The sequence below is a fragment of the Pseudonaja textilis genome, chromosome 1, assembly GCF_049901715.1.
Source record: "Pseudonaja textilis isolate UNSWEBS1 chromosome 1, rPseTex1.2, whole genome shotgun sequence".
In the NCBI taxonomy this organism is placed as follows: Eukaryota; Metazoa; Chordata; class Lepidosauria; order Squamata; family Elapidae; genus Pseudonaja; species Pseudonaja textilis.
Window position 1 is genome coordinate 235999844 of NC_141990.1, and position 19178 is coordinate 236019021.

Consider the following 19178-nt stretch of genomic DNA (forward strand, 5'->3'; position numbering starts at 1 on the left):
GAAGCCTCTTCAGCTCAGGGAATTTAGGTCTTTGTTTTTGAAATTACAAAGCAAATTTTAATCAAGATAATGGTAAATTGACAAAACTGGTTAATAATAATATCATCATTTATTGGAAAGAGCATAGAGAGAAGAAAACTTAACAGAGCAATTTGCATAGCCATTTATTTCTCTACAGCTGCAGCCTTAGAGCATGCTTCAGTTTACTGGGGAAGGGAATGAATGGTATTTTCAGGACCGGTAAAGTAATTTATTTCCTTCTGCCTGGCTTCATCAGAGGAAGAGTTGGGAAGAAGAGCCATGCTACCAGTTCTGCTACAAGATCAATGTCATCAAGTGCTTCCTTACATAGATTCCAAACTTTAATTTTTTATTGATTTAATTGAGCAAAATAGATCATGTAAAGCTGTGCAATCAGTACAACTGAGAAATGGAATTTGGAACTGGTAAAAAATTATTGAAATACTTCTTCTCTAATGACTACCAGAATTTTTTTTTTCACATCTCATCCACAAAATGAGACCTCTCTGTAATCAGAAATAATGACTTAAGTGTTCAAGGAGCTGCAGAATTCCAAAGAATCACCTTACAAGTATTATATAAGTATCTACCTATTGTGTTATTTCTTTATGGGATAAACAACATTATGCAAAGTACATAAAATAATATAAAGTAATGCACAAAATAATAAATGACGAGGTAAGGGGAAAGAAAATTAACTAAAACCAGTTTATATCAACACTGTTTACTATACTGCTCTATCCTTAGATATCCACTAAATCTTATTAATAGATTGTCTTTTGTTCTTTGAATTTCTCATCTTTCTCTTGTTGATGAACTCATGAATTCTGTCCAACTATACCTTTTTTGCTCTTGCCTCCAAAACCTTCATATTTGTTTTCGAGTTCAGTCCTGCTTGGTTTTCTTCATATGACCAAGCCACTCAAATGTACTTCTTTTGCACAGGGCATTCACTTCTGTGTTCAGACCATTTTTAATCTGCTTTCTCTCCATTTGAGCATTTCTCCTGTTTTTTTTTCTACTCCAAATAACTGTTATACATTTATAATATTCCTATACATACATTTTTCCACTTGTTTCAATAAACATAAGGGCAGGACAAGAAGCAATGGGTAGAAACTAATCAAGGAGAGAAGCAACCTAGAACTAAGGAGAAATTTCCTGACAGTTAGAACAATTAATCAGTAGAACAACTTGCCTTCAAAAGTTGTGAATTGCTCCAACACTGGAAGTTTTTAAAAAGATGTTGGATAACCATTTGTCTGAAGTGGTGTAGAGTTTCTGACCTAGGCAGGAGGTTGGACTAGAAGACCTCCAAGGTCCCTTCCAACTCTGTTATTCTATTCTATTCTATATACAACACTGTCTTCATAAAAAGTTCACTTGCCTTCTTATCCCCTATTAGCATACATCATAACAAGCTTTCCTTGTTCATCTATATGGAAATGCATTAAGGAGCCCATGGACACCACACATCCTTGCCTTTGTCAGTGTTTCAAGTTGAACTATTCCCTAAGCATTCCATTTGTTGTCACATATGTTTTACTTTCCTCATATAGCATTTTTATCTCATTCACAAACATCCTTCAAGTCTGTATTCATGCAGAATATTTCATATTTCAAATCTCTTATCTTATGCTTTTTATAAATCAACAGGCATACATTAAAACTTTGTCACATTCACATAAGGAGGCTAAGGCTTTACTAAAGTTCAAATAAAGCTGTGCTATATTTACCCAAAGTTTTTTTCACAGTCATGTCTTACATGCTTTTGACCAGAATTCAGACATGTACTTGATAAATTAATCCTCCTGCAGTTTTGCATTCTCTCTTGTTAACATTCTGTTCTTGTAATGGAGTAATAATGGCATTCTTCCAATCATCAGCCATGCCTACAATCTTTGCATAGACAATTAACCAGGTTATACAGCCATTCCATAAGCAAACCGCATTCATATTTTAATACTGATATGTTGCCTTTCATTTATGAAAACATTTGCCAAATGTTTGAAAGAGAGGACTATCAAGAAGCAGGGAGCACAGAACTCCAAAATCTTGGAATATTCTGGAATCCTCATTTTATTTTATTTATTTACTTTTATTTGGTTTGATTTGTCAATCGCTTACAAAATAATAGGTATAAGTCAAAACATGAAATGGATACATATAAGAAAAATAAAAGAAAGAATAGAACAGGGACGGTAGGCACCTTGGGGCGCTTATGCACGCCCCCTACAGACCTCTTAGGAAAGGGGTGGGGTCAATAATAGATTAAAGTTTTTGGGGTTTGGGGAAGAAACCACAGAGTGGGGTAGAGTATTCCAGACATTGACCACTCTGTTGCTGAAGTCGTATTTCCTGCAATCAAGTTTGGTGCGATTAACCTTGAGTTTGTATCTATTGTGTGCTCTTGTGTTGTTATGGTTGAAGCTGAAGCATTCATTGACAGGTAAGTCATTGCAATGTATGATTTTATATACCATACTTAGATCAGACTGAAGACGGCGTAATTCAAGGTTTTCTAGGTCTAGAATTTCAAGTCCGGTGGCATAAGGTATTCTACAATGAGTAGAGGAGTGGAGAACTCTTCTTGTGAAATATTTATGGACTTTCTCAACTGTGCTAATATCAGATACGTAATGTGGGTTCCAGACTGATGAGCTGTATTCGAGTATTGGTCTAGCAAATGTTTTGCATGCTGTAGTTAGTAGTGTGATATTACCAGAGAAAAAGCTACGTAGGATTAGGTTAACAACTCTTAATGCCTTTTTGGCTATGTAGTTACAGTGGGCTCTAGCACTTAGATCATCAGAGATGAATATTCCAAGGTCCTTTCCAGAGTTTGGATCATCAACAAGGTCTTGACTATTCAGCTTGTATTTTATTTTCTGATTTTTTTTGTCAATATGTAAGACAGAGCATTTATTTGTTGAGATTTGAAGTTGCCATTTGTTTGACCATTCTGTTACATAGTCAAGATCTTTTTGAAGGGTAACAGTATTGTCTGTGGTATTGAACAGCTTTACATCATCTGCAAAGAGAACGCAGTTGTTCTTAATGTGATTACAGAGGTCATTTATGTAGAGTATGAAGAGAGTTGGTCCTAGAACACTGCCTTGGGGGACACCTCTATTGACAGGTGCAGAATTTGATAGGACCCTCCCAATTTTGACCATTTGTTGTCTGTTTGACAGGAATGCTTCTATCCAGTTATGCAGTTGTCCAGAGATACCATAAGATTTTAGTTTTAGGAGTAGTTTGTCGTGTACCACTGAATCAAAGGCTTTACAGAAGTCTATGTAGATTGCGCCTATTGCTTTGCCCTGATCGAGTTGTGTAGTCCATATGTTTTTGCAGTGTAAGAGTTGCAGATTATATGATAGTTTTTTCCTGAAACCAAATTGTTTATTAGAGAGTAGGTTGTTTGTTTCTAAGTGGAGGATGATGGATTGGTTAATAATTGATTCCATGACTTTACAAGTGACACAGCATAAGGAGATTGGTCTGTAATTTTCAACTAGGCTGGGGTCTCCCTTTTTGAAGATGGGGATGACTGTGGCTTGTGAACATAGGTTTAGGCAAGGAGCTGGTCCTGAAAGATTTTTCAAAGATTATGCTTAGAGGTTCTGCTATGGCAGTGGATAACTTTTTTAAGAAGTAGGCACATATTCTGTCTGGTCCAATAGATAGAGATGGTTTTAGATTTCCTCTTGTTTGATGTGATAATTGGTGCATTCAGTCTTTATCTGGTGGCATAATTTTTTGTATCAGCTTTTGAAGTTGGCAACGTGACCAGATTTGTTTTTCCGCCAGAATGATCTCTTTTTGGATTGAAGCTTCCTTATTGTTTTGGGTAATTTGTTTTTTCTGGTTTTGGGAGTTGTTATTGGTACATATAGTTTGATGACTCTTTTAACTTCAAGTAAAAATATGTTGTAATGGTCTTCAACAGTATTGCATCCAATGAGTAGAGATTGCCAATCAAGGGATGAGACATCGTTGTCTATAAGATCATAGTTGCCTTTTTTGAAGTTATAATTAGGGATTCCGTCATTGTGATGATTTTTGTGTGAGCGTATGTTGAGACAAAAGTCAATCATATTGTGGTCACTGCTGGAAAAGGGTTCTTTAGTTTGTATTCTGTAAATTAAATTCAAACTATTGCAAAAGATGAGATCGAGGCAGTTGTTAAGTCTAGTATTGTTGGTTACTAGTTGTTCCAGTCCCAGATTTGTAGCAGCATTGTAGAAGGTTGCATGTATGGGTTCAGTTGTACATTCATTTAGGGTCAAGTTAATATGAGCAGTTATAATAATATATATTATATATGTTATATATAATATAATAATAGAGCAGTTTCTCCAATTTAGAGAGCAACATTTCAGATATTTTAGATAGTAACTTCAGAACATCCTGCTTTAATGCAATGTTTCTTGAGGGCAACAGGTTGGGAGAAACTCTCATAGTATATTTACAGTCTAATATTTTTATAGTATGGTTAGTCACTTCTTTAATAAATATTTATTTAAGAATGTAAGAAGAACTATATCCCATCAAACCAAAGGTCCATCAAATGCAGCATCCTGCTTCCTGCAGTAATAAACCGGATATCTCTGGGATATCTACAAGCAGGACACAACCACTAGAATAGTTACTAAAATAAATAATAAAAGCTGCTGTACAAGTTTAGGGCCCCAGTAATAACAGTGTCTGTTGTGGCTTTCACTGATGTCACCAGACACTCTTGATGTATTTATAGCTTTAGATTTCAAAGTGTCACCACAAACTGGGCAGTGTTTTATACGTAATTCAGTTACCTTGCTATCAATCAAGAACTGTGTATGCAATTTTCTGTAATCACTTCAGAGGGCTTTCTGGCAAACAAAATAGTTCAAAGTTCTTTGTACTTCAAAGAATGTTACACACGCTTGGACTTGACCATTGTTTGGCTATACTACTCAGAACTTCCTGCAGCTGGTACTTCCCTTTTTGCTTTTTCATTTTGACTCTGAGGGAAACTTTGGAGAAGAATAGCGTGCCTCAGCATGAAAGGATAGAGAAAGACAGAGTGTGCTGTTCTCTAGCATGCCTTCTGCAAGAGTCTTCCTCATGTTACGCAGAAAACGGTACCTTGGTGAACATCATCATTCCCCTGTTTTGTTAGTCTATGTATAAGCCCAACTAAATAAAATACTTAAGTAAACACTGACTATACACTGAGGCTCACAGAACCCTGTTACATTCCCATTGAAGTGGTACCTATTTGTCTACTTGCATTTGCAGGCTTTCAAATTGCTAGGTGGGCAGGAACTGGGGCAAGTAACAGGAGAGCACCCCGTCACATGGTGCTTGGGTCTTGGACCCGGGCTGCCAAATGATAAGCTCTGCCTTTTTTAACCATTGAGCAATTGTACTCCCGCTTAGAATTATAAGACTCTATACGGTTGGCCACAGTGATTAAATTTCATGTGAAGTACTATTACCTTTATAAAGATAAAAAAGCGGAAATTTGGCCTGATAATGCTTCCAATTTTCAATTGTACTTGGTTTGTTAATATACAGATTGCGTTTTTAAAATAACTAAAACTTAACTCCTGATGATCTTAATTAAAATGGTTGCATGATAATTGTATAATTATATTTAACTTTCAAACTTGGTTCTGAGAACAGAAAAAAACAAGGAAATCAGATGTGAACAGAGATCTAAAAGAATCTAATCACGGTTTGTTTTAATGTTTTATTTCAAAGTAGTAAAGATCCTCCACCTAGGAATACCCACTAGCATTGTTCCCCCAAAATCATCTGGCATTCTTTCATCAAAAATATGCACGCTATAGAAATGAATACCAAATCCTTACAACAGAAGTCTTAAAAATGAAAACAAAACCTGCTGATAAGATACATGGAAAAGAGTAAAATAGAAATAAATCTTCTTCAGGCATAAATAGAATATTCATTGATCTGCAGATTGATCTCAGATTATTCATTTTCGGATAATTTGTTGCTTGGGTGTCTATATCCACACGCCATGGTAAGAGGAGAAAAGCAGGACACTATTTTATCTAAACAGGGATCACTCTGGGGTCCAGTCTAATTTATTATAACTTTAGCTATTAAATTATATGATGCAATCTGTTACCGGTTTGGAGCAGAGTGATTTCTATTTTCCCAGATGCATACATTCTGCTGCCTTCTAGCATATAAAACTGTGAGGCCACTTTAACATTCAGTAATTTTAAAAGAGGTTGTTATATAGATTAGTATCATCTCCTAATTTTTGTATGTTACGCGAAGCCCTTCATTTTAAAAGTAGATGGATAAATTTTCCTTAACATTTGTAAAATTATCAAAGTGTACTGAACAACAATACTGTACATATTCAGGTTTATTCCAAATACTTGAATACTACTGAGTTGAATTAATATAAACTACTCAAATTATGAAAATCTCTGCTTTACCATGTTATAATAGATGTGAGGATTAATGGAACACAATATACAGCATGAAAATAAGTCAACAGAGATTTGCAGAGAGACAGGAAGGGAGGGAGGGGAAGAGGGAGAGGGAGAGACTTACAGCAGGCTGGTATCAATACGGTGCTTTTTATGGGGCAAGATGATAAGTGGAGAATATGTAATATATCAGAGATGGTGAGACCACTAAGTAAATTATCATCACTCTCACAACTTTATAACCAATAACAAAAAAGACCAGTTTATAAACCAACTTCACTGATTTCCAGTTTGTTTCTAGCCTAATCTTTTATCTTCAGTGCTCTAAATACATTAGGTCAGAATATTTAACAAACTAGTTCCTTAACTCATGAAAAGTCCTTTCTGCAATGTCCAGCTGTCATCTAGGTATATCACTAAAACTCAAGGAATAAACATTTTATTAAAGAACATGAATTATAGACATTAGTCCTTATCTTTATTACCTAAAATTATATGAAAAAGCTGTGAAAGTGAAAAGGCTAACTTTCTATTTTTCCTTATTTTAACTGATAGCTACATAAATGTGGCATGCTATAATGAGATTTGAAATGTTTTTATAGTTATTATTTTCTGTTTTCACAGCAAGCTAGAAAGCCTTATGATGTACGTGATGTGATAGAACAATATTCTCAGGGTCATCTCAACTTAATGGTCCGAATAAAAGAGCTTCAAAGAAGGTATGGTCCAGAATTCACCTTCTAAACTTAATATTTTTTTAAAGTATATTCTGAACATTCACAGACAAATTGCAGCCCACAGTATCCTCACTGCTTCACATTAAATGCCATCAATTTTTAATTGTAGAAACAATTTCTGCCACAGTATCTTACAAATATGAAGGATTAAAGAGTGTCCCATGACACTTCCCTAACATACTTCCTTACCTGCATGGAACTTCAATGTTAATGTATCCAGTCTGATCACATCCTTAGAAAACAAATTAAGAATGCAATGGGAGTAGGTTAGAAAATGTGGCATGACAGGACTTGGAGTATTTTCATATTGAGAAGGTTAACGGATTGCTCTAAGGCTAAGCCATGGTATGTTATAACTAGACTTTACTGAATAAGTTACTGTTGGCTGGATTTTTACAACATGCTAAGCCATAAATTATGTTTACAAACTATAAGGGCTAGGTTGACAGGGCATACTAATCCAAATTCAGACACGCCATGATACGACTTAGAACAAGGGTCTCCAAACTTGACAACTTTAAGACTTGTGGACATTAACTCCCAGAATCCCCCAGCTAGCATAGCTGGCTAAAGAATTCTGGGAGTCAAAACCCAAAACTCCTAAAGTTTCCAACTTTGGAGACCTCTGACTTAGAGTGATGCATGAACCCAAACTATTCCATTTATCTCCTGTCTCCCTTTTTATTTTCTTCAACTTGATTGTAAGATCTTCACAAATAAGAAACATCATCCTTTATCTCCCATGTATTTAAGAATCATCATTTATTCTATCAATTAGAATCTTTTGAGCATAGCAAAAAATAAATCCCACAAAATTATATAAAATTACATAAAAATAAAATTATTTTAAAATTGCTTTATTGCTGCCAATAAACTATTTTGAATTCATGAACTCAACTTCTCCATATCTTTGTGGAAGTATTAATATCAGGAAGTGCTAATCAAAACAGAATCAAAAGCACTGAATGAATTATATTTAAAAGAAATTGAAATAGCTAATACAATTATTCTCATGCTTTTAGTAACACTAAAAGACAACACTAAATCTTTAGTGAATGAATAGTTTGAATGAATTATATTTAAAAGAAATTGAAACAGCTGATACAATTATTTTCATGCTTTCAGTAACACTAAAAGACAACACTAAATCTTTAGTGAGTGAATAGCTTAAATGAATTATATTTAAAAGAAATTGAAATAGCTGATACAATTATTTTCATGCTTTTAGTAACACTAAAAGACAACACTAAATCTTTAGTGAATGAATAGCTTCTTCATGGAGCCATTTTTAGTTCACATACAATATCTCTAAAAATCACAATAAAAAGGTCAAAGCATATTTTGCAAATAAACCGATAACTATGTAAGACCTTCTGCCATTATTGGTAGAAACATACAAAATGATCACAATTGTTTTCAGCTGCCCAAGTTTCATGTGGGGAGAAAACTTTTGGCCTCTTATTTTATACATTTTTCTCTCTCTCTAGATTGGACCAATCTATAGGGAAGCCATCACTATTTATTTCTGTCTCAGGTAAGACACCATCCTAGAAAAGCACAGAATTTATCTTAAATATGTTACAAGTCAAGTACTTTTCCTAAAAAAAAAAACCTCATATAAGTAGCAATTCATCCAACAAACCCATGACAAAAAAATCGAAACAGAATCAAAAGCACCAAATGAATTATATTTAAAAGAAATTGAAATAGCTAATACAATTATTCTCATGCTTTTAGTAATTTTTGGCTTATAAAAAAGTTCCAATTAACATTGTGAAAGTTATAGTTCAATAACATAATTTTGGGGATTCTGTAGAATACATTCAAGATTTTAGGTGGTACATGAATCCCTGCTGGATATAGCAATTGAATGAGTTGTGCTCATCATTATAGTTTTCATAATTTAAAGTGAAAATTATGTGGGAAATCAGAATCCAAATAAATATTCTATAACATCCATGAATGTATACTAACATTTGATGGATGATGATAATGATCAACATCATCAATAAGCACACCAACATACTTCAAGAGTTAAGTCTTACTCTTATTCTGTACTTTGTTTCAGGGTTTTGAATCGATCTTGACAATTTTAAGGACAAATAGAAGGGGTTTGCCGTTGCTACATTATGGATTGTTTTTCAGTTTCCCAGTCTAGGGCTGAGAGAATGTGAGTGGCTCAGAGTTACTCAACAGTAACTTATGTGTCTAAGAGAGGATGGATCTCTCTTAGGCACATAAGGGTCTCTCTGCTCCTAGTCCAACACCTTAACCATTACACCACATGGAATCTCATTCATTCTCTACTGTACTTTTCAGCTAAATTAGTGTTAAATTTAATTTAAATTTATTAAACCCAATGTGCTAATTCTTCTGATTTAAAGCATAACATGAACTCAAGATGCAGTTTGAACTTGAGTCCATTCAAGGCAAGGCTTGAATTGATGCTAATAAAGGATTTTTTTTTAAAAAAAAACTACTGTTAATGTAATAAAATTACCCATCTGTCAGCAGAGTTCAATTAAAAAGCTCTGCTAGACTAGTTAAATGCAATTGCACGGCAACATTCTATACTATTGTAACACTTGATATTCATCTAGAAGTGTCCTTTCTATGCAGAAAAAAATAAAGATCGAGGGAATAATACAGTTGGTGCCCGGCTGAACAGAGTCGAAGACAAGGTAGGCCTAAATTAGACTTTCAATAATAGTTGTATTTTACTGCATGACACAAGCATACCAGTACATTCTTTTCCCTCCTGATCATTAAAAAATGCAACTTAATTATGGGGACATGAACATAGGCAAGCAATTTAACAAAGGCAAATTTGTAGAAAATAACTATTTCTATTGAATTGTTTGAACATGGAAATGGAGAATATGATCTATAACATTTTATAGTATCTGCAAATGGAGATTGAAATATTTGTTTTTGTGCTATGCCCTTTCTTACTCATTATAAAAGGGCAACTTAATATGAACATGCAGTATGTTATAATACATTGAGCAATTAAAATGCAGTCTAAAGTCTGCAGTTATCTATATGTCCTAAGCTGTTTCAGCTTATTTATACAATTTCTTCTGATTACAATGGGAAGAAAATTACATCACTGTAGAGCTGACAGACAATTGAAAGAAAATCCTTCCCCAAAGGCTTGGAATTAAATATAAACAAGACAGAGAAAGAAAGAGAAAAAGATGGGAATTGCTAATAATTTAACCAAAACGAGGAATATTTTTCTGTAGTGAAACAACATAGTCACACAAGTGAAAGGAACCTGAAAGGATATAATAATTCTATGAGAGCAGATCTAGCTTTCTCATTTATTATCATCACTGTTAAAACTCTGTTTTCTCTGCTTCCCTTTCCTTCTCTCTACAGTACACTAATGGGTAGAGGAATGTTTGCCAATTGGGATCTTATTATAGCTATTCAGTAATGGCAAGGGAGAGTGAAATGAGAGGAGGAAGCTTCAAGGCTTTTTTTCTGGGAAATCTTTCTGGGTGAAGTAAAACTATTTTCTTAAAATAGATTGGATAAAGGTATCCCATATGTGAGCATTCTTCGGGATGCTGGAAGCTGCCCCATGAGTTGAATTGAATAAGGAAGTTGTTCGCTGATTGCCAGCTGGCAACCATTTTCAATGTATGTTAGCGCCATGTCAATTGATATGTTGCTCATAAATGGAACATCACAAATATACCTTGAAATGTCTGAGAAGGTATAAAGGTATATAAAAGGTATAACATTTCAATTCATTGACACCTGTGCTCCTGTTGCCCAGATTCCACAATATATTGTTCACTTTGGCCCCTTTTTTTAGAGCTATACGCACATTTATTTCAAGTATTTTAAGAATCATCCAAGCAAGAATCTTTCTTTTTGCATCCTCATCTTTTATAAGACCAATACCTGCACATCTTTGTACATTTTGTATTATCATCTCTTCTACAGGTAATATGTAATCAAAGGCAAATGAACAGGAGAGGTTGATGTACTAGTTGTTTTTTAGAGTAAGGTTGCTTTTGGATATGATTACATTTTGCTATTCCATTTGCATGTGAGTACACGCATGTGGACTGTTGAGTCCAGTCCTGATCCTTGACAACTACATGAAATCTCCATGTAGGTTTGGGGGCAATAATTCAGAAGTGGTTTGCTACTGTTTTCATACTAAGCCTGAGAGGAATGATAGATCTTACCCAACTGGTTTCATGAGTAAGACAGGACTAAAAATGCCAATCTCCTGTTTTTCATCCTTGTATCCATTACATCAAATTGGCTCACTCTTTTGCATTTTTTTACTATGATGTAAATGCTTACATACTAACTAAAATATTTTTCAGGAAAAGTACAGTGCAAGGCTGTTAGTATCATACTAAAATGGTAAATACTTTCAACTGTCTTTATGTCCAAACCTTACAAGCTCAAGAGGTCTTTGTAGACTACATCTACACATTCTGTGATAACCAATCATCAAAATGAAAGTGGAAAATATTTAAAAGGTAGTAGCAAATGAAATAAATACTGTATTTTTTTTCAGTAGCTTCCAGGATTTTTTTCTTGTAATCCATTAAACCATCTATAGTATTTGTTTTAAAATAGTAAATCTAATTACAATTTTTTATTTTCTTTTATGTACAAAAGATAAAGCTAAATGTCCCATGCAGGTTTCACTTTAGTGTGTTTCTACTGATTAATTTGAATGCTTAACAAGGCCAAGGTCTGAAAGGAATTTTTTTATCAATTAATCCTAATCTATGGCATGCAGTTTGTTTGGTTTTATTCTCCTTCCATTAGCAAGCCTTTTTTTTTAATTCATGTAAGCTTTTGCTTTAAAATTTGCTTTACTCTGGTGGATCAGTTGATATTTTTATTTATATTTTATTTCATATTTATTTTTATGTAAACATTTGTTAAAGCATTGATGATGGAAAGGCATTTTTAATGGTAGAAAATAGGACAGAAATAAGTGTGTGTTGTACACTGGTAGTGTGCATTTATGTATCAATCTGATCTGTTAACTATTGTTCATATCTTGATTATAGTGTAATGGGCTTTATACAGAGCTGTTCTGATGAAGGAGTATTCAGTAAATACAAATGCTGCAAAATACAGTTATATACAAAGGACTGTGATTTTATGTCTCCAATATTAAAAGATCTGTAATTTTTTATTGTAAACAACCCTCTGTTGTGGTTAGCCGGCAGCAGGTGCAGACAGCTGAGGAGAGCGAGGACTCAGTGGGGGCCAGGACCATTAGGGAGTGGACTGCTGCCTTCAGAGATTGTGGGGGCTGGCAGCAGTGATGAGGAGGTTCCCAAGGAGTCTGTGCCAAGTGCGCCTGTGCGCAGGATTGCCATAGGAAAGAACAGTTACAACAGCATGGGCAACTCGGGAGTAAGGCTGCAAGGTAATGGCCCTTCCTTCAAGAAGATAAAAGCCACCTGTGAAACTAACCTTCTTTGTATAAGGCAAAGACGTTTTGAAACTACAGCCTCGTGGACATTCCAGTATCCTGAGTTTGTATTTGAAGAGAATTAAGAATTTACCTTTATTGTCATTGCATTCCACGAATACAATGAAATTTGAAAGCTGTTCCAGCACAGTGCCCCAAACACCACATCACAATCACACTACAAGTATTTAATAATAATAATAACAACAACAATAATAATAACAACAACAACAATAATAATAATAACAATAATAATAATAATAATAACAATAATAACAATAACAATAACAATAATAATAATAATAATAAACCTCATCTAAAATCTATCTAAAACATTTAGTAAGTTAAATAGTTTTAAAATGCCACTATATACATAGGGCTAGATCACGAATGCGCTGTTTGATTCAAGACAATTATTGCCTTGGAAAAGAAACTGTTTCTCAGTCTATTAGTCCTCATTTTAAGAAACCTATAACATCTCCCTGATGGTAACAGTTTGAAATATGAATGACCAGGATGAGAACGGTTTGTGGAGATTTTTAATGCTCTAGAGAGGAGTCTGGTCTTCGCAATCTCTTCCAAAGAAGAAAGAGAGCAACCAACCAATGTTTTTGTGTGCTGTTTTGATGTTCAGGGTAAGGTTATGTCTCTTGCACCACAAGACCAGTCTGAGATAGAAGATTCTTATTTTGCAAATTATTTCTTGTCTGTTACCTTTTGGCAAGTCTTGCACAATTTGGCAAGGCTTGTGCTTATCACAGTTAATTATTTTGTAAAAGCATTACAAGGTTTCTGTTCTTTTTTGAATTGTGTTTGATTTGTTAGAAAAGGGCATGGGTCAGAACACCCGGGTCACATAGGTGAGATTGAGGAGGGGATGTAGAAGTGTGATGGATGGAAGGAGGGAAGGAAGGAAGGAAGGAAGGAAGGAAGGAAGGAAGGAATAATTGTTAGCTGCATTCCACGCATAATTCATGATGTTGGCATTTACTTTTAAAATAGAAATGAGGGAGTAACCATATCATTATATATCTGCATGATTATTAACGATTGTCTGACTGCCCGTCTTTTGGAAATACCCCATTGCAGAAATCTGTTCGGGGGAAATAAACATGTAAGGCCTTCCCTTGTCATCATTCTCTAATTTTGAAATTTTCTGCCCATAAAATGAAGTTTGGTTGTCAATCTCAGATAATTAAACAGAGAGTTAAGAGGCCCTTCTTTAATCTTTTTTACAAATATTGAGTTATGGGCCAATGCAAAACATGAACTAGGACAAAAAGGAAAAGATTCATCACAGACCTTATGGTCTTCAAAGGAAACTGGAAAGGCAGTGATCTACTGTTTGGTTAGCTAATTAGTTTGGAATATTTTCATATTTTTTTCTTTTTATTTTATGCTGGGGAGGGATATGCATAAAAAGGCTGCAACAGAGATCATCAAAAGTTTGGAAAAGGAAAACTTTGCTTTAGTAATTCAAATACTATGACTCTGTTCAGGGAAGCAGGTTAACAGTGGCTTGTAGCTTTTTTATTTAACATCTGGAGTTGTGCCAAGAAGTGTTAGGTTTCATATATAAAAAGCAGCCTGTATTCATTCAGGAAGTAACCAGGCTTGGTACAAGAAGTCTGCAAGGAAGAAGTTAACAAAGCTCTTTCAACAATTAAGGCAATTTTATTTTCCCAAGTTTTTAAATCCCAATATTTAACCCAGCTCATTCCTGACCAAAAACAAAATAAACAAAATAAATTATTGTAGGAACATTGGATGCAAAAAGTACATTTTTGTATTACACAATGTATGAATATATTTTATGTTTTTATAAAATAATATAAAAATAAGTTTATTATATAATATAGCCCTCTACTGAAAAGTTTAATGTAAATGTTCTTTTGAGTTTGTGAGGGCAGTATGGAACCAGAAAGTCCTTTCAGATAAGACTTTTTATTTGTGCAGTTTTTAAAGGGATTCTTACAGGTCCTCTTTCATTTGGAACCATTTCATTTTCTCATTGATTATTTCATCTTGATTTTCTTACCCAGGAAGGAGACAAAGATGGCATAATTGTGTACTGCTTTTGATTAATAATGCTTAGAGCTCTTCCTCTGGAAACAATGCAAGTTGCTACCTATTTTAAACATTTGAAAGTGGTAATTCATTTCAGTTCTGCAGAGACAAATGGCTATAGGTCGCACCGTGAAAAAAATCTCAGGATAATTTAAAGATTAGCAAACCTATTCTGACCTAGATTCTCATAGACTTGAAATGAGTACTTCGCCCAATGCATGTACAATTATTCCCAGTTTTATATTTACATTGAGATGGCTCGGAGCACAGGAGGAAAAATTCTGGAAATAATAAAATGCAAATACAAATAATGACAATTTGAAATGGGTAGAAAGTTCTGCCTCCCCTAGAAGGGGGAGACCTTTTGATGTCCTCCTATGCTGTCATTTTGCACAAGAGCTCCAATCAGTCTGAATCCAATTAGTTCACTGTTTCTTTCTACTGTGCATAAAAATGGGATGGTATTATGGAAAAATGGACTACTGTGGATCACAATCCATCTCTTTATGTTTTCTCCTTTTGTTTCTTGACACCTTTGTATCATATGTAATATCAAAAAAGTTAGCCTCTGACATAAGCGATCAATACTTTAATTAATACAGATGCATATTATTGTTGTACAATAACACTGCTTTTGTCAACATTGAGCGAAAGAAAGAACAGGAGGAGATTGGGAGGGAAAAAAATCATTCTTAATTTTAAATTAGGTAAAAGCTCTGAACAATGTCAAATGGTATCGTATAATTCTCTTTCAGGTTACAATAGGCTATTGTTCAAGATTAGCACCCAGGTTAGTTTCAGATCTATTTCTAGCAACTTGCTTGATTTATGATGACATTGTTGGCAGCTGGCTTCAGCAGCGTTTTTTACAGTATGCATAGTCAGCACTTCTAATGTTTATATCAAAGTCATATAATCTGGTTCTTTATGTTTTTCCACTCAGTCAGTGTACTTGCTTTTTATATAGCTATGTGCAAGTTAACTCTTTAGCTTGGTATCGGTTTCCCTAACCTGGCACCTTTCAAAAGAGAGGAATTTTATGAGGCAGTGTGATGGAAGAACTTTTTAATCAAGAGCTTCTTGCTAGGAAAAAGGAAAAGAAAGGCAGAGTCGCCTTCCCTCCATGCTCTTCAGATGGACTGCAACTCCCATAATTCCCAGCCAGCCAGACCACATCAATTTTGGGGAAAAGCGATTGGGTGGAGTAAATAATGGAAGCATGCATCAGTGGTTTTTATTTTTATTTTTCTCTGCGGAAAGTTTGCCTTGGAGGCTGTTTACAGGTAGGGGTTTTGCAAGTAGGCAGATAGTTTTTCCATTTTCATATGTATTATGCATTTGTTACATATCTGTGCCCCCATCTCAACGCCTTCCCCAACTTGTCCTTTGCCTTCTTTTCATCAGAACTTCAGAATAAATGCAATTTTTAATCATGCGGCACAGTGATTAAGAGATCAGTAGTAATTATTAGAATATTTCTCTCCCCCCCCCCCGCATCAGCTTGTGTAGTTTCTGCTGTATCGTTATTGTATGTTGTGTGCTGCATCTGGTAAATTTAATAGGTAGAAGATAGTAAATCTTCTTAGAGATTGTAATCCAGATTTGTAAATTCTCCACAAAATTTAGTGCTAGGCCTTGAGAGCATGGGTTCCCAAAATAATTTTGTTTTAGCTTTTTAGATATGTATTGTGTAATAAAAAACAGTATTTGAGAGTAAATATTTGTCTTCAGATCTAGAGAATGACCAAACATAGTCTGCCAGTTGAAGTTCTCTGAACTTCAGCCTCTCTTGCAGCAGAAATGCAATTGATCCTAGGGCAGATTGCTTTGGGCACTGAAGGGAACAGGATGATCCACATTTGACTATGTTCAAAGTACCTATTTAATCTCCAATCATCAGCTTCTAATACCTCTTTTAAGACAAGTATTGAGTAGACTTTTTGATCAAATTAATGTCTTTCTCACTCCTTCTGTACTGCAAAAGGGAGCAGTATAACGACTAGACCATTTTAAAGAAGAAAATAAGACATATATAATTAATAATAATCTAAGCACAATGGTGTTCTTTGGGATTTAATTCAGATTCCACAAAATAATTTTGTAATACAGAATGTCTAAAAGCTGTTCAATAATATTCCGACAATGTCTTCAGGGCTGATAATAAAATGAGCCACACAATGGTAGTCATCTTAGCTATGGGGCAGGAGTGGGGAGCTTTTTTTAAAAAAATATTTTTATATAGGCCAATCTATACAGTATTTCAACTTCTTAAAGCTGTTCTTCAGACAAAATAGTGAAAAGTCAAGAAAAAAGCAGGACAAAATGATGGCAGATATATATATATATATATATATATATATATATATATATATATATGTCATTAATATATCTGTTGCATTCTTCAGTATAGTAAGAGAATTTTCACAACTTAGGCATTTGGTGTTTGTTGGGTTTTTTTATGGGTTTTTCCCATAAATAATTAAAAATGAGTAATTAAAATTCAGTTTCTCACTATGTATATAGCATGTATACCTTTTGCTTGATGACAGTGTAAGGTCTTGGCTAACTAACTTAGATAATCATCACTTAATCAAAACCAAACTACGTAAATATACTCAAAAGGAAGAGATCCTCAATAATATAAAAATGTCCATATATTTCTGTGTTTCAAAAAGAGGGTTTAGAAATTCATTTCCCCCACTGAAAGTTTTACTTTGAGTAGAAGCAATGATTAAAAAAGCAATTTAAGAGTGATAAAGTGTATTCCAAGTGGAGCAACGCATCTTTTATTTTCAGTTTAATTAAGGTGGACTTTTAGACATAGCTTTTATTCCTGCAGACAGTTACGTTGCCCACAGTTCACATGTGTAGAGCCAGTTTGTTGTTTTTATGGGATAGTGACAAAGAAAACAAAACTGAGTACCTTAAACATTTAAGTATTATGCAGCAATGGATTGGCAACAGCATATGGAAGAATTATTCATTATTTCTAGCTAATGAGATTACTGACCAAAAACAGTCAAAGTTTAAAGATCTCAGCAACTGCTACAGGGGGTGTATTTTATTTTGTAATAAATCTATTACAAGAAATGTGGGGGCGAGGGGGAGTATCATGCTGTTTTGCAAAACATTTTAACTGAGCACTAATCCTCAAACTGCTATAGTCATTGTGGTGTGTTTTATATTAGATAAGAGAATGCTAAAACAAGATGAAGCTATATCATAAATGTGGTAGATCAGATAAAATTAACTGAAGTGTCTGGGACATTTGAAAATGCCTGAGGGAAGCTTTCAATGTGATCTCTGCATATTTTTGAGATTAATGACAAAAATTTTAAAAGATTCATAGCCAAGTTAAATTTAACTAGCTAAATAATTATCAACAGAAGTGCACTTTACAGATTGAAAAACGTATGAATTTTTTTCCCCTTTTTCTTTCTTTCATACAAGAAAAGGGGAACTTATTCAAGAAAGGAACATTTTTAAGAGCAGTTTTTACTTACAAAGAAGCAAGGGTATAAAGTAGTTTTTAATCCAGATTTTTAAAATGTATATAATTTGTATTGCAACATGTATGTTATACATGTATAACACTAATTAATATAAGTGAAAATGAGAAGTCATCCTTTTATGTTAGCACATTTTTGTAAGCCTAACATTTGCCTTAATAGAAACAAATAATCTAAACCTTGAACAATCAGCTTATTTAATACTACTATAAAATGCCTAGGTAGATGAAATTGATTTCCTAAACAAAGAAAATAAAGATATCTCAGAGCTATATGGAAGAAATAGACAATTATTAACAGGAATCATTGTTGTTCTTGGTAAACACAAGATTACAAAACCATAGTTGTAGTAATAGTAGAGGATAAATCTAGGGAACAAAATACATGACTGCATCTTAGACTAGTACATAAGCTTATAGAAATATTTTGATGGCAAATAGATGGGACAGATCCCTATCTAAGGCAAGTTTAAAGAATAGACTTGCTGATTAAAGTTATTGTTTATATGTACTTTTAGGAGAGTACATCTCAATAGGATTATCTTCTATAATCATATATTATAGATTTGGGGTGATCAGATTTGTAAATGAAGCTTCTAGCCCACTTTGTACACATTCATTAATTGTTTAAGGTAAAGATCAAATATTTCAATAATACTTCATGGGTTGTAAGGTTTATCAAGAGGACACCTAATGCTTGAAAATACATTTATAACTATCAACTCTAATCTAATCTAAAATTGTAGACCTTGAAAAATATCTGAAAGTGAAAGCCCAGCCACTTGGACTGAGAGTGAATTATTTCAAATTTACATGCCCATTACACTTTATTACTGGGTGAACAAGGAGTTAAACATATCATATAAATCCATTCCAACTGACTAAGCTAATTAAACAATGTCCCGGAGAGCAGACAGAGTTCACAAGGGTTGCTT

At 34.1% G+C, this 19178-nt stretch overlaps 1 protein-coding gene across 1 annotated transcript in view; it reads left to right on the forward strand.

The window, feature by feature from the left end:
* KCNQ1 (potassium voltage-gated channel subfamily Q member 1) overlaps nt 1–19178 on the forward strand; it is a 378292-nt gene that overhangs the window by 238456 nt on the left and 120658 nt on the right. The window contains exons 14-16 of the mRNA XM_026706550.2: nt 7098–7192; nt 8698–8744; nt 9830–9891. Of these exons, the coding sequence (XP_026562335.1) occupies nt 7098–7192; nt 8698–8744; nt 9830–9891 (204 nt within the window). The remainder of the gene's footprint in view (nt 1–7097; nt 7193–8697; nt 8745–9829; nt 9892–19178) is intronic.